This window comes from Mus caroli, unplaced genomic scaffold (genome assembly GCF_978045245.1).
Source record: "Mus caroli unplaced genomic scaffold, Mus_caroli_1 scaffold_14, whole genome shotgun sequence".
NCBI lineage: Eukaryota > Metazoa > Chordata > Mammalia > Rodentia > Muridae > Mus > Mus caroli.
Window position 1 is genome coordinate 16205700 of NW_028227269.1, and position 25622 is coordinate 16231321.

The 25622-nt window shown below is 44.5% G+C and overlaps 2 protein-coding genes across 2 annotated transcripts in view; both read left to right on the plus strand.

Moving 5' to 3' along the window:
• LOC147001117 (arf-GAP with SH3 domain, ANK repeat and PH domain-containing protein 2-like) overlaps positions 1-22626 on the plus strand; it is a 35389-nt gene extending 12763 nt beyond the window's left edge. The window contains exons 2-4 of the mRNA XM_085830220.1: positions 4266-4392; positions 4593-4653; positions 22473-22626. Coding sequence (XP_085686346.1) covers positions 4266-4392; positions 4593-4653; positions 22473-22626 — 342 coding nt within the window. The remainder of the gene's footprint in view (positions 1-4265; positions 4393-4592; positions 4654-22472) is intronic.
• On the plus strand, positions 5868-7446 carry LOC147001118 (uncharacterized). Its single transcript, XM_085830380.1, has 2 exons — positions 5868-5875; positions 5985-7446. Exons 1-2 carry the CDS (start codon positions 5868-5870, stop codon positions 7444-7446), a joined length of 1470 nt encoding a protein of 489 aa, XP_085686506.1.
• Positions 22627-25622: the final 2996 nt, after the last annotated feature.

The following is a 25622-nucleotide window of genomic DNA, read 5'->3' on the forward strand; positions in this document are numbered from 1 at the left end:
CAGGAACACCTTAAGGGATATGTCCTGCTCTGGATGGTGGGGGCCTCCGTCCCAGCCTCTGTGTGCTTTTTGGTTGGTGGCTCCATCTCTGAGAGTCTCCTAGGTTCCAGGTTAGTTGTCTCTGAGGGTCTCCTCATGGCCTTCCTATTCTTTCAGAGGCCGTCAATTCTTTCCCCAACTCTTTTAAAATACTCCCTGAGCCCTGTCCAGTGTTAGACTGTGGGTCTTTGCACATGTTTCAGTCAGATGCTGGATGGAGATTCTCAAAGGACAGTGATGCTAAGCTACTATCTGCAAGTATAACAAATTATCCTCAGTAATGCCAGCCTTGGTGCGTCCCCTGGGATGGGTTACCAGTTGGGCAGGGTATTGTTTGGCCATTCCCTCAGTCTCTGTTTCAACTTTGTGTCCCGAGCTATTGTTCTCGCTGGCAAGAACACACTCAGATGACCGGATTCTTCTGCAGCAAAAGCTTTATTGCTTCTTCAGGAGGGAAGACCTAGATCCTGGAAAATGGTCCTGCTTATATAGCCCTCAGCTTGGCGTGTCACCACCTGATTTGTTGCTCGCCCATCACCTCATTACTGTGCACCGAGATGGACAGTGACTTGGTATGAATTCACTCTTGAACCTGTGCACAAGGCTTGTTTACTAGTTAGGCACAGCGGAAGCCAGTGCCATCTCCTAATGGCGATTGCTCACGGCTCTACACATCTCCCCCTTTTTGTTTTATTAAAATGAGGCTGGACTAGGTCCGCCTCATTCTCTACTGCTTGAGGAAATCCTGGCTGCAGGGGCCTGCTTCGAATGTCCTTGACTGAGTGACAATCTCTGGCCCAATAATATCCTTTCCCACACTTAGTACACAGTCCTGGCGCTCTCCTTTTGACAAGGGCTCTGCGGTCCTTTTTTAAGTGTCCTGGTTTGCCACAATTATAGCAGAGTTTGAGCTCAGCCGTGTCAGGGCGCTTCTGCCCTTGTAGAATGGCAGCTGCCAAACCGGCATTAGTGAGTGGCCCTCCAAGCTCACGGCAAACCTTCAACCAGTCCTGCAATTCCTTGCTCTTTCTGGGTGTAATAGCTGCTGTGCATTCCTGCGTAGCCTGTTCATAGACCAACTGTTCAATTAAAGGCATAGCTGCCTCTGGGTCTCCAAAAATTCTCCCTGCCGCTTCTGTTATTCTAGCCACAAAGTCTGAGAACGACTCCTGGGCGCCCTGAGTAATCTTTGTCAAATGTCCACTTGCCTCTCCCTTCCTAGAGAGTGCCTTCCTGCCTTAATGGCGGCAGCTGAGATCTGGGCATACGCTCCCCAATGGTAATTTGTCTGGTTAGTAGCGTGTTGTCCCTGACCTGTAAGCAACTCAAAAGTCCCTGTTCTTTGGTCCCCTTCAACGGCGGCATTGGCCCTTGCCTGTGCTTGGCAGGAGTCTTGCCACAAAGCTTTCCATTCTAGATACCGCGAAAGGAGGGTGTCCCTTGCACCAGTGATGGTATGAAGTTCCCGGGTTCTCGGTGCCACTTGTCCCGAGCTATTGTTCTCGCAGCTCTCCACAACTTTGTGCCTACCTTACTTGCAGACAGAACAAATTTTGGGAGGAAAGATATTTGGTTTTCTTGGTGTACTGAACACTTCACTGCTGGTTCTGCCTGACTGCAAGATGTCACCTCTTCATGGTCCATAACTCAATGCTATATATCTAAACTAAGTCACCTCCCTAGCCGCATTTGTGCCCTCCCATTCATATTCTCAGGCACATTCGACAGATGCCTCTACCCTAACCCTCCCAGCATCTGCTGATTTCATTTCATTTTCCTGGCTTTCTGTCATTCTCTTGTCTCTTACCACATCTGTTCCTAACACTCCCCTCCTTTCTTGACTACCGTCCCATCCAGTTTTCTCCCTTCTACCTGCCTCTTCTGTCTCTTTCATACCCCCTTCAGAGTGAGATTCAACCATGCTCATTTGTGCCTTGTGTGGTTTACTGTCTTTAGGTCTATGAAGTGCAGTGTGGGTATCCTGTACTTATGGTTATTATTCACTTGTAAGTGAGTACATACATGCATGTCCTTTTGGGCCTGAGTTACCTCATTCCAGATATTAGTTTCTAATTGTACCCATTTCTCTGCAAAATTCATGATGCCCTTGTTTTTTATATCTGAATAGCATCCCATTTTGTAAATGAAACATGTTTTTTTTTTGTGTCCACATTTCAGTTGAGGAACATCTGCATTCTTTCCTGTTTCTAACTGTTATAAATAAAGTGGCTATGAACTTAATGGAGAAAATGCCCTTGTGGGTATATGCCTATGAAGGTACCCTAACTGTAGCACTTCCTCCTGCTTGCAGTGTTTTAAATTAATGGAAGGAGTATTCAAAGTGTTTCCTCATCCCAGGATGGAACCTTAAACAAAAACTGCTGCAAATGTGGTCCAAGGAAGACAGGGTCTATTAATTTAGAAGCCAAACGTCACAGCATCATCCACATTGTGCCGCTTCTGTAAAATGAAAGATGAAAATAGCGTGGTCAAAGATTCTTTCTCTATGGTTTCAGTTTAGCACCATTCCAGCCATCTTTTGACAAAGTCAGGATCCCAGGGAAGACTCTGAGTTCCTTGCATTTAGGTGGTGCGGTTGATGCTTGAGTTGCATTTTGTGACCACAGGTAGTAGAGAAAACTAACACATTGAGAAATCTGCCATGGAGAGATGCTTACAGGGAGATGAAGTACCCAAACTGAGAGATGTATGAGAAGTTACAGGAAGAGCACCATCTATGCCTTTAGCAATTGAAGTCCAATGTGTTTGAGACAAAGCTATAGGATTTGGTGTTTGCCCTGCTGTTTTTCTTGCCTTGGTCCAATCTTCTCTCCCTATGTGCACATTCCTATCGATTGGAATGGGAAGGGGTATTCAGTGCCATTTTGTGTTAGAAAGATATAACTTGCTTTCTGATTTTGCAAGATGTGGCTGTCAAGATATTATCTTGAGTGTCAGCAGAGACTTTAGACATTAAACAGTGCAGGAGCCTTTCTAGATTCATCTTGGGGAAGATGAAAGTGTATATACATTCAAAATTTTCCTATTTCTTTCTTTCCTTTTTTTTTGTTTATCCTATAATTTAGATATTCATTATCACCCTGATCACTGTCCGTATTCTAGGTCCCTGCCCTCACAGACTCCCTCCTCCCAATCTTCTCTGTTTCTCCGTTGAGTGGGGTTGGGGCCCCGTATGTACCCCGTGGGCACATAGATTATAGTCTAGTTTTTAGGATGGCATATGCTCATGACATCAATACTGCCTGAGGGTTCAGGGTCATTGTATTCTGGGTGTTGATGTTTCCCCAAACTCTTGTGATTGTTTTGAAATTTTTAAATAAATATTAGTGTTTTGCCTGTGTGCGTGAATATGAATATCAAGTGTGCCTCATCCTTAGTGTTGTTGGAAGGTGGATTCAGAACTCCTATTCATAAAGCCATGGGTCACGTGAATGCTAGTAATTGACCACTGTTATCTGGAAGACCAGCAACGCTTTCCTCGGCTGAGTTATCGCTCTCTCCTGCCTTATGCTGCTTTTTATGTTCAACACTTATATTAATAATATTTTCATCTGTCCATTGGTCCATTAAATGTGCCTTTATTGCTAGTAAAGTTTTACTAATGTTGCAGTTTAAAGTGGTACACTTCCTGTTTCTGCTAGATGAGTACAGAAGTGCAGGGAATGTATACTTCTTTCTAGGAACTATAGTAAACAACTGAGATCTTTCTATCATTTTTGTCTCCGTGGTTGATTTTTGCAGTGGAGTAAGGGTCTTAATATGTAACCTTTGCTGCCCTGGAATGTGTTACATAGAACAGACTGGGATCCACCTCAATGATGTATACCTACCTGTGACTCTGGGATTAAAGACATGAACAAATACACACTGCTTGTCCAGGATTTTTCTCGTTTGTGATTCTTCTTACAATTTCTGGGATGTGTCCTCAGTACTGTTGATCTGTTTCACCCTACATCTCCCTCTCAATTGGAATTCCTCTTGAAAGACTTTTTCCTATTTATTTAAAATGTTCATAAGCAACACAGGTGAACCTTCAACTCAATTTCCTTTAAAATGTTATGGTACTTAGATTATAACTTCTGTGTCAGGAAGTCAGTGGAGGAAGCACCAGAATTACATGAATATATGGTGAAGGAAGCATACGTTTACTTTACAGTGATGTCAGTACCATGCTTTGTGATGTATACATGTATGGGATATTTTAGGATGCAGTGACTTATGATGATGTGCACGTGAACTTCACTGGGGAAGAGTGGAATTTGCTGGATCCTTCCCAGAAGAGTCTCTACAAAGATGTGATGCTGGAGACCTACTGGAACCTCACTGTTATAGGTATGACTGTGAATTTTCTTTGGCTTTTCAAAATAGTGGGAAGACATGTCTCGGTGAGTGATGATACTCTGTTATTACAATTGAGAACAAGGAAGACTGAGCTGAATAAATAGTGTTCAGTGATAGGAAAATTCACAGTACCTTGAATTTTGCCTTATTTCCAATACTGTATCATTCATTATTCTGGTACTGTCTTTTAGGCTACACTTGGGAAAACCATCATATTGAAAGACATTGTCAAAGTTCAAGAAGAAATGAAAGGTAATTTTCATGTGCAAGCTGATGCAATTATGCCTCTGAAGAAATTTTACTATGTTATGGAAGCTGTAAAGAAAATCAGGAGTGTAAAATATCAATACTTGAAGTGTAAATATAATTACAATATTATTTTTTTTAAGATTTATTTATTTATTTATTATATGTAAGTACTCTGTAGCTGTCCTCAGATACTCCAGAAGAGGGCATCAGATTTCGTTACTGATGGTTGTGAGCCACCATGTGGTTGCCAGGATTTGAACTCAGGACCTTTGGAAGAGCAGTCTGTGCTCTTAACTACTGAGCCATCTCGCCAGCCCTAATTATAATATTCTTAAAAAAATGTTCTGCTTCGATGTAGTTATCTGATTTATCTATCGAAGCATTCCTCAAGATGAGAAAACATTGCCTTAAGAGATACCTTTATTCAATTTGTACCTCTATTAGAGCTATACTGATCTGACAATATGTATAGACTTACAAGACTTAGATATTGCACATCGAATAGTGATAAATATATATGCAAAACCTTCCAATAAGCAAATAATCCATGGGAAAGTTGGTGATACTCATATTCTTATAGTGAAATTGATCATTTGTTTAGGGTACAGTTTATGAGAGTCAAGAGTGTTGTCATAGGAGAAACCTTAATTCATATATTACATGTCTATGAGGAACAAAAAGTCAAACAGTGTGGATGCAATGTGGAAACCTTCTGTTACTCTTCTATTAATATATATATATATCATGTGTCCCAATGGATAAAAGCCATGTGAGCATAGGGATATTGAAAGAAGCAATGTACCACTTTCTATCCCAGAACTGTGAGAAAATTGTCAGATTCTATCTTTGGTAGACATTCTGAATATGATAAAAGTTTGCAATGAATTGGTTTTCTAATTTTACTGGGAACTTCCCAAAGCTCACACTGTAGAAAATCTTTATGGGTACTAGGAATTTGTAAATTCTTTTGTTTGTCCTGGTTCACATTCAAATGTGCTACAATTCACGCTACAGGAAAAATTATGAAAGCAATTACTGTTATAAAGCTATGAGTTGTTCTATTTTCCTCATATAGATGAAATACATCATATAAATATCCCATATAAAAAGGATATTATAAATGTTAGCCATGTAATAACCATCACAGATATCTCGAAAGATGCAAAACAACCCATAATGAGGGAGAACACCATGAACATATAAAGTGATAAAACCAGATGATCTGGTACATCTTTATCATTAGACCAATTTGTAAACTTTATTCATCTTGATGAAATGACTGAACAGGGAAATTAATGTAGTAAACATATCACATGTACCAATTTTCATTGCAGGTATGTAAGTAATCATGGTGGAGAGAAACTCTATGAATGTAATGAACGTTCTAAAGCCTTTTCATGTCCCAGTCATCTCCAATGTCATAAAGAAAGACAAATTGGAGAGAAAACACATGAACATAACCAATGTGGTAAAGCCTTACCAACACCCAGTCATCTTAAATATCACAAAAGAACCTATACTGGAGAGAAACCTTATGAATGTCATCAATGTGGTAAAGCTTTTACAAGTCACAGTGGTCTCCAATATCATAAAAGAACACATACTGGAGAGAAACCCTATGAATGTAATCAATGTGGGAAAGCATTTGCACGTCACAGTCATCTCCAATATCATAAAAGAACACATACTGGAGAGAAACCCTACAAATGTAATCAATGTGGTAAATCCTTTGCACAACTCAGTAGTCTCCACCGTCATAAAAGAACACATACTGGAGAGAAACCCTATGAATGTAATCAATGTGGTAAAACCTTTGCACGTCACAGTGATCTCCAATGTCATAAAAGAACACATACTGGAGAGAAACCCTATGAATGTAATCAATGTGGTAAAGCTTTTACAAGTCAAAGTGGTCTCCAATATCATAAAAGAACACATACTGAAGAGAAACCCTATGAATGTAATCAATGTGGTAAAGCTTTTACAAGTAACAGTGGTCTCCAATATCATAAAAGAACACATACTGAAGAGAAACCCTATAAATGTAATCAATGTGGTAAAGCCTTTGCACAACTCAGTAATCTCCAATCTCATAAAAGAACACATACTGGAGAGAAACCCTATGAATGTATTCAATGTGGTAAAGCCTTTGCACTACGCAGTAGTTTCCAATGTCATAAAAGAACACATACTGGAGAGAAACTCTATGAATGTAATCAATGTGGGAAAGCATTTGCACGTCACAGTCATCTCCAATATCATAAAAGAACACATACTGGAGAGAAACCCTATGAATGTAATCAATGTGGTAAAGCCTTTGGACTATGCAGTAGTTTCCAAAGACATAAAAGAACACATACTGGAGAAAAACCCTATGAATGTAATCAATGTGGTAAAGCCTTTGCACAACTCCGTAGTTTAAAATGTCATAACAGAACACATACTGGAGAGAAACCCTATGAATGTAATCAATGTGGTAAAGCCTTTGCACAACTCCGTAGTTTAAAATGTCATAACAGAACACATACTGGAGAGAAACCCTATGAATGTAATCAATGTGGTAAAGCCTTTGCAAGTCACAGTCATCTCCACGGTCATAAAAGAACACATACTGGAGAGAAACCCTATGAATGTAATCAATGTGGTAAAGCCTTTGCACAACTCAGTAATCTCCAACGTCATAAAAGAACACATACTGGAGAGAAACCCTATGAATGTAATCAATGTGGTAAAACCTTTGCACGTCACAGTCATCTCCACGGTCATAAAAGAACACATACTGGAGAGAAACCCTAAGAATGTAATTGGTAAAGCCTTTGCATGTCACAGTCATCTCCAAAGTCAGAAAACTAAACGTACTGGCGAGAAGTTCTATGAATGTTATCAATGTGGTAAAGCCTTTACAGGTCACAGTCATCTCCAATATCATAAAAGAACACATACTTTCCTGATATAGCTGTCCCTTGTGAGGCTATTCCAATACCTGGCAAACACAGAAGTGGATGCTCACAGTCATCTATTGGATGGAACACAGGGCCGTCATTGGAGGAGCTAGAGAAAGTCCCCAAGGAGCTGAAGGGGTCTACATCCCTGTAGGCAGAACAACAATAGAAACTAACCAATACCCCCCAGAGCTCATGTCTCTAGCTGCATATGTAGCAGAAGATGGCCTAGTCTGCCATCATTGGGAAGAGAGGCCCCTTGGTCTTGCAAACTTTTTAAGCCCCAGTACAGGGGAATGCCAGGGCCCTGAAGTGGGATTGGGTGGGTAGGGGAGCAGTGTTGGGGGAGTGTATAGGCGGACTTTCAGGATAGCTTTTTAAATGTGAATGAAGAAAATATCTAATAAAAGATTGAAATGTAAAAAAAAAACATACTGGAGAGAAACTCTATTAATGTAATCAATGTGGTAAAGCTTTTGCAGGTCACAGTTGTCTCCAGTATCATAAAAGAACCCATAATGGAGAGAAACCTTAGAAATGTAATCAATGTGTAAAGCCTTTTCTCAAAGTTATTGTCTCTATAATCAATGTGGTAAAGACTTTTTACAACTCTATAGTCTCCATTATTTTTAAAGAACACATAGAAGACAGAAACCTTAGGAAGGTAATCGGTGTAGTAAAGCATTTGATGTCACGGTCATCTACGATGACATAATAGATCACATACAAGTGAGAACCCATGTCAGTGTTATGAACGTTGTAAAGCCTTTGCATGTCATAATTCTTTAGGCACACACAAGACAAACTGCATGGCAGAGAAACCCCAATTTAAATGTTTGCTTTTCTGAGAGTTGATTTGGTCATGAGATCTGTTCCTAGCCATTGAAAGGCTGAGGGAGAAACCCTCTGAGTACATTTAATGTGGCAAAGCCTTTGCACAATTTTTTAGTCATCTTCATCGTGGAAGAATTTGAACTGGGTAGAAACATTGTGAATCTATTTAGTATGGTGAAGCTTTTTCATTGAGCTTCTTTTTATGTATATTCTTTTTATGAGACTTTTCGTACTGGTGACCGATGCTATGAATGTCAGCAATGTGGTAAAGCCTTTACATTGTTGGGTCCTGTCAGGTTCAACACAACTCACACGCCAGGAAAATGGAAAGGATAAGAATTTATTGGGCTGTGTGGTGGTGGTACACTCCTTTAATCCTAGCACTAGGGAGGCAGATGCAGGCAGATTGCTGAGTTCGAAGCCAGACTAGTCTAGAGTGCATTCCAGGACAGCCAGGGCTACACAGTGAAACCCTGTTTGGGAAAACAAAAAAAGGAAAAAAAAAAAAGAATTTATTGGAATTAAGTCACTACTGATCAGTGAGAGACACAAAAGTATACTCAGAAGTGTATCTTCGAAACCTCACCTCCCACACCCAACCTAAAAGATAAAGTTGTATAGCTTTCAAACACAAGAACCGCAAAGTCCTGGGCCAATTTACAGCTACATTTTCTCCCAAATCAAAACTTGTTTTTATTGAATGAGTCAATAAATGGTAATTGCTAACTCCTTGTGTTTTGTTGTTGTTGTTGCAGCTGCGGGTGGTGTTGGTGTTGGGCTGTGTGTGCTTTCCCTTCTTTTGTAGACAGTAAGAGATTATTTACTACCCGTGTTTTCATGTGTATCCTTAACTTCCTCGGGTTAGATTCTACCTCTATATCTTTGTGTTGGTCAGTATATTTAGAGAGAGGTTGTTTAAATTTGAGTTTATCGTGAACTATCTTAATTTTTTTCCATTTATGGTGTAGTCATTTTATTACATATTAAAATCCAGGCATCTGTTGTTTCTGCAGCACATGTGTACAAACCCTTCTGGCGTCTGTAGACTCCAAGGAGACAACTGTGATCTTAGTAGATCTTCCTTTATGTTTTTCCTGGCTTTTTACCTTTGCAGCTTTTAGTATTCTTTTCTTGAACTGTGTGTTTTTATTATTACACAGGGAAGAGACTTTATTTTTTGTCCTTTCTGTTTGGCGTTTTGATGATTCGTGTGTTTTCTTTTTGTTAGGAAGTTTTTCTTCTAGGATTTGGTTGTCAATACTTTTCTGAAACTTTGAGGGAGGATTCTCCTCCCTGTCTTCTTCTTTTCCACGAGCATCGTCTAGCAGCTTGTCGAGCCTGTGCATCATCCCCCAGTGGTTCTGATCCCTGCTTTGCCTGGGCCTCCACTTGGTCCTAGATAAGTCACTCCAAGGCCAATAGGCCTGCAGAGCATTAGAGCTGTGGATGAAAGGGGTGCCATTTGCAGAGACTGTGGGGACAGCCAATTCAGTGATCTCAGAGGACAGGTCATGAAATGGAGGCTGAGAGGTAAGAAGAACCCTGTAAGTACCAGGATCAGCCAGGCCTACTTAACCATGAGGCCAGCATCACCACCATTGTTTCAGAGTTTGTGCATGTTTCATGGTTCTTTCTAATCCCAATGGCTGCTACCTCAAGAGGTCTGCAAGATGCAGAGGCAAATGTCAAGTGATACTTTTGTCCCTGGCTCTAGTAAAGTCAGTTAGTTCCCTAGAGACTTAGACCAGGTGTTCCTAGAAGACCTGGGAGTGGCTGGGTCTCCCTCACCCATACTCCCAGCCCCAGACACTCAAGTTCCTATAGCATTCATAGAGGGAATTTCATGGCACAGGGTGTCCTCAGGACTTCCTGTGGGTGGAGTTCCTTTCTGGCCTTCGTCTCCTGGAGGGAGAGGATATCTCCTGCTGCCTTTTTCTTCACTCCCCCACACTCCATAGACACTCTGTCCAGGTTGTCAGTGAGTCTGAAGGAGATACCCAGAAAGAAGCCCTGTGTTCGGAAAGAGGGTCTTTAGGTCCCCTCAATCGAAAGTAAACACAATGAAATATGGTGTGCACTGCTGGGGCTAAAGAAAGCAGTTTCTGAGTCTATATGACTGAATGTCACCTGCATACATGCCTCTAGGCCCCAGGGTCCTTGACTCCAGATGCCATCCATGCACAAGTGCATGGTAGGGTCCAGTGAAGCCTGGAAACTGATGTCTGGAAGCTGGAGCAGACAAAGAGGTCAGAGGAGTACAAGTTCTAGCCTATAGTGTCTCTTCTCATCCTGAGGCCCTTGGATGCTTTGGTGTACACCCAGTGCCTCCTCTGTAGTCAAACACACCTCGGCACTGAATGAAGAGAGTCTGGGTCAGATAGTTCTTAATCTTATGTCAGAACTTTGCTATGCGGTCAGAAGTCAGAGGATGATCAGTAGAAAGATCCCTCTGATGATTGGCACCTCCTTCATTCCCACCCACCTGCCTGTGGATGAAAGTATGTACAAGTCTGGGGCACAGCCTTGCTGCTAGCTGTCTACCTTGGCAGGCAGTATGGTTGTGCTCAGCATGTATTAAGAATATACTCTGTCCCCAGTGATCTTGAGGGCTCTGGCTCCTAATGGCAAAGAAAAGCAAAGTAAAGCCTGGGCCTTGAACTCATTATATAATATTGGAAAAAGTAAAGCTGGAAAGAGGTTAGGCTTAGAAGGTTGTATGTAGAGGGTTTACTTTTCGACAATGTATTCCAGGAAGGCTAAGATGTGAGCTCGGAGAGAGCCTGAAGAAGGTGTGGGAGCACAGGCCCAGTGGCAGCCATCGGGATGGATACAGAAGGAGTGGAGATATTCGTGGCCAGAGAGAATGGGAAGATGGTTCAGGCTGATGGGGTGCAGTAAATCTCTGCAGCTCAGAACTCAGGTGGTGGTAGTGAGTCGGGCCATTCAGGGGGCCACTCTATTTCTGGGTAGATTTTAGAAATGGCTTCTGGCTGTGGCAGAATAGATTTTTCGCTGGCTTCTCCAGGTAGTAGTTTTGATTTCCCCTTCTCAGCATTCTCTCAGACCATCAAAACCTTGGTACCTGGACGTAGGGGTGGGAGAAATGGACGAACCCACACAGGCGGAAATCGTGCTAAATCTTCCAACACTGTGATGTACAGTTGCTGGTCTGGGCGCGATCATGATCCTTCCTGAAAAACAACGGCCTTTACAGACCTGTAAAATGGTAGGGAGATCAAACATTTCTTCGGGAGGCCAACCCACCCCAAAAGTGGGCCATTCTGAGGTACAGTAAGTCTGCCAAGGTTTCTTCTTAAGTATTACTGATAGATTTCGTCCTTTTGCCCTAACGTCCGTCCAATGGTCCTCAGTCAAAGATAACGGGGTTGAGACAGTCTGTCCCATGACAAAAATCAAAAACAGAGACAAAATGAAGACAGAGACAAGGGACACCAGAACGTCCAAGCACACTCATCTCTGCCTGGACCTATACAACCAGCCAAACGCTACCTCTGATGGTGTGGGATTCCGCGTCCACTCCCCCTGTGGCAGAAAGAGCACCTGATCTCCCTCACTCTGCCAGAGGACAGCCGGGTCATCCCGGCTGTCCCATACCCTGAGCACTTCCTTCAGGGTCACCCTTGGAACGTCTTCCCAGGGTTGCAGCTTGTGGACTCAGGACATCTTCCACAGCCACTGGACCCACACAGACCTCAGTGGCAGCTGCCAGAATACTAAAACTGAAAAACCGAGACACAGATTCAGCGGCACCGCACTCAGACACACCAAACTCACACAGACATACCTCCAAGGGGTATTCTTGGGGTTCTGGGTGCTCCCAAATCCCAGACGAGCCCCCAATGTAGGACTCCCCCCACTATATGGTGACCCCCTACTCTAATCCAGGGATAGGTAGCATCCATGAACACGCAAGAATCCTTCTTGTTGCAATACACACGAGGCTTTATTGGCAGATCTCTGGACTGACATGTACCTCACACAGAAGGCAGGGGAGTCGACTCTGAGTCTCCAGAGCTAGGGGTTTTTATGAAAGAAAAAGGGATAGGGGTGCGATGAATTTCAACAAAGGTATGGGATTGGCTCATTCAAACATTAACAGTAAGATTACATGTCAGCCAAAGGGCATCATGACCTTGTTCCTGTGGGCTGGGTGCTTATCTTTGTTCACATAGCAACCAGTTGATGTATGACTTTATCCCGGCGCCAAGGGGCAGTAGACAGAGGGGAGGTTCTGGCCAGATGGTGTCAACTCAGACAAGATAGCCTTGCCTGCATCCTTGCATTCTTTTTCATCTTTACAGTCAAGAGCCCTGCCCTGGCATCTGGGCTCCTAGACAACTCTTTACATGAATCACAAGTTACACAATCTCATTTTCCTTCGCTAGATGAGGCATGTGAGACAGCTTACCACTCACTGGAGGCTCTGTCATCTTCCAAAATCCCCTGTTGGCCTTCAGTTTTTACACTAAATTCCATCTTCTTGGTCAGAGAACCTAGTTGTCCTGCCTAGGAATGTGCATTTGTAGTGCAGGGCACTCAAGAGTAGGGACCACAATCCAGCATGACTCAAGCATCTATACTACAAGAACCCAAGACACTGGAAAACACTGGAGCAGGTCCTGACTGTCTGCTCAAGTATGGGCTTCTCTGGTGATGCACTCACCCAGGTGAAGGGGTGTATCTGTCAAAAAAGAGGCTAAGGTGGGGGTGGGGGGCTTTCTGCTTCTGGGAGCCTGCTTTCTTGTCCTTCTTGGAGAATTATTTGGCTAGCTTGCAATATGACTGTTGGTCTTCTGTCCCAAGTGTCTGTACTGAATCCTTGTCCCCTTTGAAGGGGAATAGTGGTCACTGTCACTGACTGCAGTGGCTGAAAGTTCCTGTGGCTCAGGACTAGCTGTTGGATATTGAAGAGTCTCAGCAGCACTTAGCATTGTAAAGGTATGTTTTCCCATCTGGGTGTAGTGGAACATGGCAGGGTGGGAGGACTATGCTCCATGGAGTCCCTCCAGGACGAAGGCTTCTTTACATAGAGCCCTTCTTTACTGGAGTTTCCGAAAAGGGTCAATCCTACCCTCTCTTCCTCCTTATCTCATATTGCTTATGCCATTGTTCCCAGGTGCTTAAGATGGCCAGACACATTACTATTGTCACCACCCTACATGCAGGAGCAGATCTTCAAGCCATTTCTCCTCAGAATCAGGTCCTGAGGATCAGACCCTTCCTTTTCCCTTTTCTACATCCCATGAACCTCTAGCACCTCAGGGGTAGCCCTGAAACATGGATTGAAGGTTCCCGGGTGGTCTCCATCCTCCTGATGCTTACGCCTTGTTCTTTGCATACACAGAGGGTCACTCGGGATCTGCTTGGAGGTTAGCTATGTCAAAGTTCTTCCTGCCTCCAAATTAATATTAGTACATCCTGGGAACAAGGCCATCTCTCTCTCTCTCTCTCTCTCTCTCTCTCTCTCTCTCTCTCTCTCTCTCTCTCTCTCTCTCTGTGTGTGTGTGTGTGTGTGTGTGTGCTATAACCACAACAGCAAGAATGTCCAAAACCAATGCAAAGCATGAATTCTAATTAGCAGCCTGATACCAGGGAGGAGGCAAAGGCTGGGCAGAGGCACAGCCCTGTGTTCTGGAGCTCCTACCTTCTAAATATTTGGTAATGAGCAGATCTTCAAGCCATTGGGGAGGGAATGAGAAATAAGGGAAATGAAGCCTCTCCTCCAACACCTCCAAGGCTGTCTGCACTGCAGCCTCCTCCCGGCAGATATCTGCAGAGCAGGTACAAGGAGTTTGGCATTTTAGTAGCATCTGTTAAATGATAAATCACAGACAGAGCAGTGATGTGTGTTCAATGAGGTGAGTGGATGCTGCATGAATGAGCTGGAAACCAAGGGTCTGTGGCAAGGCTGTGGGGTGCAGGGCTGTTGATCATGAAGAGGAGCCACAAGCATAGTGCTAGCTATGGTGTCAACGCAGCTGTTTCCAAATTGCAATCTCTGGGACTGTCATACCAGCACAGTCCCATACCCGGGTAACCTGGAGTCAGGTCCTGGCTCACTTAGGAGAGGTTCTGCAGCTCTCTGATGGTCAGTTCTCTGGTTAGCAAGATGTATCTGATGGGTGACATTTCTAAGTGAACTCCAGGCCAGAGACACATTGTAAGATTCCCTGTGTGAATGGTTCAGTGGTGAGGGTCTTGGAGCTACATGGCTTCACCAGTCTAGCTCTTCTCTCTCCAATACTAGTATTTGAGCAGGGGACCCCACACCTCCCATCTTGGTCCAACCTGACTTCTCTACCTTTTACCTGCTACCACCCCAAACTCTGCCCTCTTTTCTGGGGTCTCCTGTTCACATTGTTTCACAGTTTTGTCTCCTGCCTGAGGGCCTCCCGAGGGCCTGCCTCTGACAGTATCATCCTAGTAGTCACCTCCTGGGTTCAGCTCATTTTCCCTTCCTCTAGGTACTCCAGTTCCCTTCTCTCTCCCATGCCCTTTTCCCTCTCCCTCATTTCTTCCTTCCTTCCCTCCTTCTTTCCTTCTTTCCTCCTCCCCTCCTTCCTCCCTTCCTTCTCATTAGTTTTCCTGGATTGTCCCTAGACATCTCATTTCGCACCTCTTGTCCTCCTCCACTAAGGCATTCTTTGGACCAACCATCACCAGGGGTATCACCCTCCCACTGTTGGCTGCCCTATTCTTTCCACACCTCCGTGTTCCCAGGGTGGCTTCAACTTTACATGTGTTTTCTTAATTGAGTTTCCAAAATGAATTACCTACAATAAAACCAGGGCATTTCTATCCCTTCACAAGAGTCATGATATGGTCTTACTCTATGTTGGGGTGTGGATTAGAGCCCTGGATAGTGGGCTCCATGGAGAGCAGCTCATCTGTATGCTTATCCTCGGCCTGTGGTGACCCCTCAGCCACCAGCGGTCGCATTTGTCCTCTTAGGGCAGACTCTCTGTGGCTGGAGAAGTTGGTATTGTGTGCTCCTGTTCGGAGATGGATGTAGCTAGCTTCTGGGGGTACTTCCAGCCAGCACTGGCCACCCTGTCAAGCTCAATGTCCAGTGTGCAAGGGAGAGGTTGGCTGACTCGTGGTTGAAGCCCAGGCTGTAGGTGATAAGGAAAGAGGACACTAAACCGTGGTAGAAGCAAGGTTGTGAGATAGGAAGTGCATGTAGCAAGAAAAGGGAGGATTTGGCAGTAAGCCTTCACCAGGGGACTCAAGAGAGCCTGCACCCCTCTACGCAGGTCCTCCAGGACCCTAGTTCTGCATTTCGGTTGTTTTTTGTTTTCGAGACAGGGTCCTCTCTCTGTAATCCAGGCTGGCATGGAGCTCAAAGTTATCTGGCTGCCTCTGCTTTCTGACTGCTGGGATTAGATCTGTGTGCCAGCACCAAGGCTCTGTCTGTATTTCTTGTTCCTGAAACCACTCCCAGACAGGCCTTAGCTTGTAGTGTTCTATCAGCTCAGAGGTTCTTAGACATGCCACCAGTCAAGAGATAGAGGCTGGGCGACTATGATTTGGGGATTCTTCTTCTTTGAGTAGAAAATGAAATCTAAGGGGAATGGGATCCTGGAGAGAGGGCTCTTGCTGTTCTTGCAGAGGACCCCAGTTCAGTCCTGTTCCCTACACCCACATGGTGGCTCAAAACTTCTGTAACTCCAGTTCCAGGGATCCGACATACTACTCAGGCCTTTGCAGGTACCAGGCAACCTCAGAATGTATTATATAACAAGAAAATCATTTGTTACATACTATATAGATAAATATTCTTAAAGATTTGAAAGAGAAAAAAGGAAAAGAACACATGTAGACATTTTGACATCTTAAAACTGCAAATGAAGTTTTATCACAGCACTAGGAGGCAGAGTCAGGGTCATTTCTGAGTTCAAGACCAGCCTGGTTTACAAAGTGAGTTTCAGGACAGCCAGGACTATACAGAGAAACCCTGTCTCAAAAAACAAAACAACAAAAAACCAAAGAAACAAAACAACAACAACAACAAAAAACCTGCAAAAGAGCCAGGCTTTCTGGCTCACAACTGTGACTGCTAGACAGGGGAGGCAGGAAGGTAAGGGTGCAGGTTGTCCTCAGCTATGTAGTAAGTTTGAAGTCAGGGTGAGCTACTGTGGGGAGCAGATGTGGCAGCTGCCCAAGTTGGCGCCCAGGACTGCAGCCAAGTCTTATGACTTGCCCCTGACTTCCTCATACACCTGAAAATAAGCCACGACCATTGTGAGAACTACGCAGGCGCACCATGATGCAAGATGGGACCATATGACAAGTGATGATTCTGGCCAATGGACTGCTGTTATGTGGACTGGGCTGATGGGGTGTGGATCAGGGGTTATATAAGGGATTGCGATTGGGGGCAGAGAGATACACAAGAGAGTATTCCTGGAGAGAGATTCATGCATGCATGTTGAAAGGTTCCTGAATAAACTGCTTTGAGAAGAACGTAGTGTCATTGCTTCTTTCTGCTGGTCGGAATCGGAGGTGACAATTCGTGGCCCGTACTGGGATGTTCAGAACTCATCACAGTCAGGGCAGCTAGCTGGTAAGGTTCCCGGGTAAGTGGGACAATTTAAGTTCTTGGATTGAGACTATAAGCTTCTCGGTTTTGGTACAAGTTAAAGTTCCCGTTTTGGGGACAAGTTAAGGTTCCTGGTTTTGGGACAAGTTGCACCAAGCACCATGGGGAATTCAACCTCAGGTCAAACAGTTAGCCAAGCCCTTAAGGACTTGCTGAAAGTGAAAGGAATCCGGCTGAAAAAAGAGACCCTGGAGAACGTTTTTAAAGTAGTGGATCAGGTCGCTCCTTGGTTCTCTGTATCAAGACTTCTTACAGGGCTCAGGTGGGAGAAGTTAGGGAAGGACTTGAAGTTTGAAGAAGAACAGGGAGTTCTTGCTAAAGGGGTGCTGCCAGTGTGGAAGCTAATACGGGATTGTATCGAGGATAAGGGAAGATATGGAGCAGAACTCCAAAAGGGCAATGAGGCCTGAATCAGGTGAGAGAGGCGCGATCCCAAAAGTCAGAGGCAGAAGGAAATTCTAGTTATGGGGATATGTCTGAGGACAATCTGGGGAGTATAGCCAACAGTCTAGAGAAAGTAAAAATGAAGGTAGAACCTTCAGGGCCAGGGCCACCTAGGCCGCCTCCGTAAGCCCCTTAAAGAGGATCCAGGCATAGTCTGCATTCAGAAATCTGGAGGGAACTGGGAGCCCAGTGCTTTACTGTATTTCAGGATGCACAGGGAAGTCATTATCATGAGCTGCTTGATTGGAAGATTGTTCAAAGTATAGAGGAAGGGGTTCATACTTACAGTGTCAGTGATGCTTTTGTAAGAGTGCAATTAGAGAACCTGCACCACTACTGCATGTCTCCAAGCAATTGGCAGAATCTGGCTCTCGCCTGCTTGTCACCAGGCCAATATTTAGACTGGAAGGCATTTTTCATTGAGTTTCTGGCTGAGCAAGCAGCAATAAATGCTAGCAACGGCCATCCAGCCTGGGATCACGACATGCTGCTGGGACAAGGGAGATTTGTAGCATCTCAAACATATTATCCCATCCAAGTGTACATTTTGACTGGTTGTTGGATGGGTCCTGACCCAGTATTGGTTTGGGAGAGAGGGTCTGTTTGTGTGTTTCCCCAGGATCACCGACAACTGCTGTGGGTCCCAGAGCGGCTGGCCAGAGCAATTCAGGGCAAGCAGAGTGATGAGGACGTGGATATTCCTGTAGCTGGGAATGGTCCCGCTAGTGAGAACTGAAGAGCTACATTGGGGAATTATGTCTGTGTTCCTGAAAACCATGCCATTGACGCATTTGGCACAGGTGTTTCCTCAATTCTTTACTTCCTAATGCTTTGCTGCAATTGCCTTTTTTTCATCATGGGATGGAGAGATAGCTCCAGTGCGGGAATCTATGCTGCTTCAGCTAAGGGGATTGTTGTGTTTTCAGATGATTCAAAATATTTCACAGATGAGTGATTGTGTTCAGCTGTATCTACTAACGCTAATGCTACCTGGATCCGAGGGTTGTGGCCTGCTAGAATATTCAAGGGCAATAGTACTATACCCTCATAACCTAGATGGGCCCTTTTTTGTAGGAGTGTTTGTAATTCCCTTCCACCTTGGATCGGCTGTCAATCTAGAAAAGTACCTTGGGCAGTGAAGAATTATTTTTCATTTTCCCGTTATATAGGTACAGTCCATAATAGTTCCTTTTCCAGGTATAATTGGACATATCAAAATCCAGCTCAAGTAGGAGCTAGTAATCCTTTTAATGTATGGTGTTAGGTGGGGTGAATGGTAGTTCACTGATCTTTCCCCCTTAAGCATGGGGGCAGGAGGGCCCTGGGGCAATGCAAGTTTTTATTCGAATGGCTCTAATGTGTTTAAAACTTCTGTGTTTCAATTTGCTGGAGGGAGGAATGCTTCTTTTCAGGCTACGCCTGTTTGTATGTGGCCTCCTTTTGTGTTTATTGTTTATAATGGTAGTTATGAGAATAATGTTGTTAATTGTAGTAGTGATATTTGTTATTATACTATGTGCTGGAATGCATCTGAATATCTTTTAGCTGTTGTATCTAGGATGCCTCGCTTTGTACGTTGGTCCTTTCAGGCACCTTCTGCTATGACTTTGTTTGGACCTAAGAGGGATTTTTGGCCTTGCTGCAGCCATTGTCACTGCTGTAGCAATCTCTGCCACCGCAGCCACCGGTGCGGCCATATCCCTTACAAACTGCTGCGGCTGTGAATAATTTAACCGTTGATGTTGCAGAAGCTTTGGATTGCTGACCGCTATCTCCTGCTTGAAAGAGTGAGCCAGAATTGATGGACTTGCCCTGTGTCTGATATTAATCACCATCCTGGCCTTCTGGTGCACTTGCTGCATGCAGAGTCGTGAGCGCAGAGCACAAGCCTTGATGATATAGGGTTTTGCGGCAGCGAAAACAGGACAATCTCCTCATGTGTGGCTTGGCATGCTAGAGAAGTAGTCAATGACGGGTAAGACCCCCTGGGCGTATCACCAACCTAAGACAGGGATCAAACCAATGCTGTTTGTCTCCCGATGATGGGTAAGGGGCATTGCCACAGGGTGCAACCTAAGACAGACATTCTGTCTGCCAATAAGTACAGAAGGGGGAGATGTGGGGAGTGGGTGTGGCAGCAGTCCCAAGATGGCGCCTAGGACTGCATCCAAGTCTTATGACTTGCACCCGACTTCCTCATACACCTGAAAATAAGCCATGACCATCGTGAGAACTGCGCAGGTGCACCATGATGCAAGATTGGACCATATGACAAGTGATGATTCTGGCCAATGGACTGCTGTTACATGGACTGGGCTGATGGGGCATGGTTGAGGGGTTATATAAGGGATTGTGATTGGGGGCGGAGAGATACACAAGATACTATTCCTGGAGAGAGATTCATGCATGCATGTTGAAAGGTTCTTGAATAAACTGCTTTGAGAAGACCGTAGTGTCTTTGCTCCTTTCTAGCTACATGAGACCCTATCTCAGAAAACAAATAAACAAATAAAATTTCAAAGGAAAACATGACAAAAGGGCCTACAAGGTACCTGTCCATTCAGCCAATTCCCCACTTCAGTCAACTTTACCTTTCTAGTAAGTTCTTCCATAGGAGACCTCCACTCACAAACCCATTGGACTTCTTCTCACAGATGGCATCAATCACCACATGCCCTTGTGCATAATCTTCCATTTGTAGATCTCTCTGTGTCTCTGTGTCTCTGTTTCTCAGTCTCTCTCTCTCTCTCTCTCTCTCTCTCTCTCTCTCTCTCTCTCTCCCCACCCACCCGTGTGTATGTTTGTGTGTGTGTGTGTGTGTTTGTGTGTATGTCTTTGAGAGAGAGACAGTGTTTCTTTGTGTAGTCTTGGCTATCCTAGAACTTGCTCTGTAGCCCAGGGTAGCCTTCCTTGAACTCTTATTGTCTTCACTGTCACTGAATGCTGGGGTTAAAGGCCTGTACCACTATTGGACTTCCTGTTCTCTTTCTTTTAATATAACATTTTTAGACAGGGTCTCATGTAGCTCAGGCTGGCCATGAACTTTCTATATAGTCATAAATGACCTTGAACTCCTGATAATCCTGTCTCTACCCTCCGGTTCTGGAATTACAGATGTTTGGCACCTGACTACCTGAGTTGATGATTATTTCTGATCAAGATACTGTGGACATTTGAGTTGGTTGTTTGTACAGGGGAGGACATGTTCAGATAAGTAAATGTGTGCTTTGAGGGCAATATCAAGCTGCTATATGTCTGTGTTGGACAAGGAACTTTAAATATCTCCTAGTCATCTAGATAAGTAAATAAAATATGTACATATACCACTAACATCCTGGGAAAGAGGTGAAGAAGACGGGCGGTAGCAGGTAATACTGAGTGCATGTCTCTTCTTCCTTAACAGGACCTAGCACCTAGTGCTTAGAATTCATAAGCCTCTGAGCAGTTCAGAGTGGTTTCCTTTGGGACTTGGGTAGAGGAGACTCACCCACACTAGTTCTTCTACACATTTCAAAAATAACTGAGCTATACAGGTGTGTTACTATGAAAGAAAGAAACCAAAATTGAGGTAGGAAAGTGAATGAGTATTAATGGCCAATGGCCAATCACTGCAGGATCTCACACTTGGACCTTGTAGGAGACTGCAGTGCGGTGTGCTGGCCAAAGAGGCACAGTCCTGAATTTCCATGGGGGCTGTTTCAGCTGTTAACATTCACATCGACATTCACCAAGTGATTGATGCCAATTCTAGATCTCCCTGGCAGAACAATATCTCATAGGCATAATAAAGAGTGGGGCCTCCCATATGTTTCCCAGGTGTCTCTTCTAGGGTTAAAAACAGCATGGCATGTGCTGGTAACGTCTCCCAGTATTGTATGGAGGGGGACAAGGAGGTCTTGGGGGGGGGGTCTATAAATGCCCTGTCAACATGCTTCAAATCTTTTATACCTTGGTCCACATGAAACCCTACTTACCCAGATTAATCCAGAAATCTGTGTAAGAATGTGGTTTTTAAACGTCATTTATAAAATTAGGGTTGCTGACAAAAAAGTTGAACTTTGAAGGGCCAAAGCCATGTTCCTGTTCTCCATTTTTATCCCTGAGTCCAATCAGGATGGTGTTAACCTAGTTCTAAATTTACCCTAGCTGTGTTAGCTAAGAATGTGAACCACTAACATCCCCCTATGCAGGCATGATTTATTTACTATGCAGCATCAGCAAATGTATCTGTGACAGGGAAAGAAACAAACACACCGGGTCCCCCACGAGAAAAAGAACAAGCTTTTCAAAGCGAAGAGTCAGGATTCGGTCCATGAGACCCCTTTGCCCCAAGCTGATGAGCTGAGGAGTTTGTCTCGATCCTGCCTCTTGTGTAACCCTTACAGGACATTTGACAAAGTTTCATTCCACTGATTTAGGCTTGCCTCTCCCTGTCCCCTTATACCACGATTCTGCATGTATGCTCCAAGTAGACTGTATTTAGCCATAAAAAGATATTCTTTCTGTCTTTCCCTAGAGTGTTCTGAGTTTTGCCATGTTATATAAAACCATTTTGTACCTCCTGAGGAGAGTCATCCTGGAAATACTAAAAGCCAGAGCTTGCACTATCATGGTCTTGAGTTCTTCTGGCCCAGAAGATCTCAACCTGTGTTATCATAACCCCTTTGACGATGGAATGACCCTTTCACAGGGAGTCACCTAAGATGCTCCTGCATATCAGATAGTTACATTATGATTCATAACCATAGCAAAATTACAGTTATGAAGTAGCAATGAAAATGACTTTATAGCTGGGGGTTCACCACAACATGAGGAACTGTATTAAGGGGTTGCAGCTTTAGGTAGGCTGAGAACCACTGCTGTAATGGATGGCACTGGACATACAGAGGGTATTGCTTAGCCAGCATGGTGGTAGGGTATGATAGGAAGCTAGACTTGTGGTTTCAGGTATCCACAGCTTACCTTGTGTCTTGGCCTTGCAGGTTTAGTCTCCACTGCCAGCTGCCATGGGCAAGCAGAACAGCAAGCTGGGTCCTGAGGTGCTACAGGACCTGCGGAAACACAGGGAGTTCACTGACCATGAGCTTCAGGAGTGGTAGAAGGACTTCCTCAATGACTGTCTCACTGGCCACCTGACTGTGGTCAATTTTAAGATCTAGGCCAACTCTTTCCCCTACAGAGACACCTCCAAGTTCACTGAACATGTCTTCCACACATTTGACACCAACAGCGACAGTGCTATCAACTTTCGAGTGTTCATCATTGCTCTGAATCTGACCTCTCGGGGCAAGCTGGAACAGAAGCTGAAGTGGGCCTTCAGCATGTCTGACCTAGACAGCAATGGCTACATCAGCTGCAGTGAAATGCTGGAGATAGTGCAGGTACCTGCACTTGACAGGGCCTGGCGCATGGGGAGTGCAGGCATCCAGGACCCCCATCCCCGGCCCCATACACCAGGTCATTGCTCTGCCCACTTGCTACCTGGTGTACTAAAGGACTGCATGTCTTTGCACAGAATGACGATAAAAGCCAAGCATCTATCGATTGCTTGCTGGACATCAAGCCCCAGCTGAGGTCATCCATCAGGTTTATTCACAGAATTCTATAAAACGGGTCTTTTTTTTAACCTCTAATGAGATCTGAGGCTCAGATAGGTGATTAGGAATTGTCAAAGCAAGAACCAGGAAAATGGCTGAGTGTTGAAGAACACTTGATACCCAGCATGAGGACCTGAGTTCTAATCCCAACACCCACGAAAAAGTAAGGAGTGGCTGAGCATGCCTGAAACCCTAGAACTAGGGGACGAGTGAGTCCCAGAAGCTTGCTGAGCAGGCAGCCTAGCTAAAATGGTAAGCCCAGGCCGGGTTTAGTGATAGAGAAAAGGGAATCTTGTGAACACCGGGATTCGTGTTTGGCCTTTGCACGGGTGGGTGTTCATCTGCACACACATGTATAACATACACACACAGTAACTGTCTATAGGGCTTCCTATAGAAATCAGAACGACATAGTAAAGGTTGAGTCAGCAGTCAGTTCTTCACAGGAGCGATGCTTATGTGCACCCTGCATCCTTCCTGCTCCATGCTCTAAACCATCTCTGTATTTGGTCCAGTGGGCTGACTCTGTGGGTTAAGGTATTGCTACCAAGCCTGGCAGCCTGGTTTCGATCCCTAAGACCCACATGGTAGGAAAAGAGAACCAGCTTCTAAGAGTTGTCTACTGAATTCCACATGAGATCATCTCCCCCAAATAAATAATTACATGCATCCATAAAATAAGTAAAGTAGTTATATACAGTGCCTAGTACAATGGCTATAGATCTTAATAATAATTTGTATTATTTGGGAAATAACAAGAAACTGTGTACCTCCAGTTTCATTTTCTAGACTATTTCCCACCTGTAGTTTGTTGAATCTGCAGATTCAGGACCCATGGGTGGGCAGGGATCAATGTATTTCGCCTTTGACCTTCTCTCCAGAATTTCCCAGCTCCCCACCAAAGATCTTCCTTTCAGACAGATGCTTTACCACACAACCTCCCCTCTACTCCAAACCAAGGAGCCCTCCATTCTTCCTCGCCCCAGCTGTATCCTGTGCTCTTGAAAGTCACTTAAACTTTCCTGGCTCCCTTTGCCCAGAACCTTGTCTGTGAGACTTGTTCTGATGAGAGAAGGGTCCTGACTCTGACCTGTCGTTGCTCCTTGGTTAGCTGAGTGAGGACCATAACTCACCCTCCGTCCTCCAGAGCACAGTAACAGATGCCCCTTTGCAGGCCATCTACAAGACGGTATCCTCCGTGATGAAAATGCCCAAGGCCGAGTCCACGCCCTAGAAGCGAACAGACAAGATCTTCAGGCAGATGGACACAAACAATGAAGGTAGGAAACATGGAAGGAGTGAGCAGGTGGAGTGGGAAGAGGGGATTGAAAGAGGGGGTGGGGGTGGGGAGAGGGGAGTAGGTGAGCCTGTGAAACTGTTGATGGCACAGAGGTGTTTGGTATACACTCTCTGTCCTATGCAGGCCTGCCCTTTTCCGGCCCACTTGATTTAGCTCTGATAGAGGGAGGGAGACTAGAATTCAGGGTCAGGTACACCTAGCCTGCACCCTGCACCCTTCCTAGGGCTCTATAACCATGGGCATGTCAGTAGACCCTCTGAGCTGTAGGCTTGATCCGTGTCGTCTGAGTTAGGGTTTCCATTGCTGTGATGAGACACTATGGCCACAAGTAACTTGGGGAGGAAAGGGTTTATTCACTCACAGTTTCCATATAACTGTTCATCATCAAAAGCAGTGAGGGCAGGACTCAAACAGGGCAGCAACCTGAAGGCAAGAGCTGATACAGAGACCCTGAAAGTGTTGCTACTTACTGGCTTTCTCCCCATGGCTTGCTCAGCCTGCTTTCTAATAGAACTCAGGTTCACTAGCCCAGGGTTGTACCACCTACAGGGTTGGCCCTCCTCCATCAATTACTAATTAAGAAAATACCCTCTGGTCAGAATTCTAAAGTGTTCTTTACTCTCTTGTGTACTCTGACACGGAGGCTTGTGTTCCAATCGACCATAGTGAGGCTTGCCCACTTCCCAGGTTTGGCTTTCTTCTCCGTGAAATGTGGATAAGCCCACTGGTGTGGGTGTGAGGCTGAAGTAGCACTATGTTGGTGGCACACGTAACATGGAGGGCCATTGTTCCTGAATGTCAAAGCCAGGAGCTTTAGCAGTTTCAGAGTGGATACCGTGTCCCCACTGTGCACTTGTCCAATTGTTTGTGTCTCACAATGGAGGCCACTGAGTGCATACTCTGCCCTGTAAACCAGGGGCCACTTGCTAGCACTGAAGAGATGAGAAGTCTGGGCTGTCAGAGAAACTGGTACAGAATAGGACAAGAATAGGACAGCAAAGGTGGATAGCTCTCAACACCCGAAGCTGACATGATTCTACACTAGGGGGCACTGTGATAGTTTTAACTGTCAACATGACTCAGTTTAGAATCACCTCAGAATTCTTTTTTTATTATTATTTTAATTTTTATTTTATTTTAGATTTAGTATTTATTTTCTACATGAGCATTTACCTGAATGTATGTTTGTGTAATGTGTTAGAGGCCAGAAAAGGGTACTGGGTCGCCCTGGAACT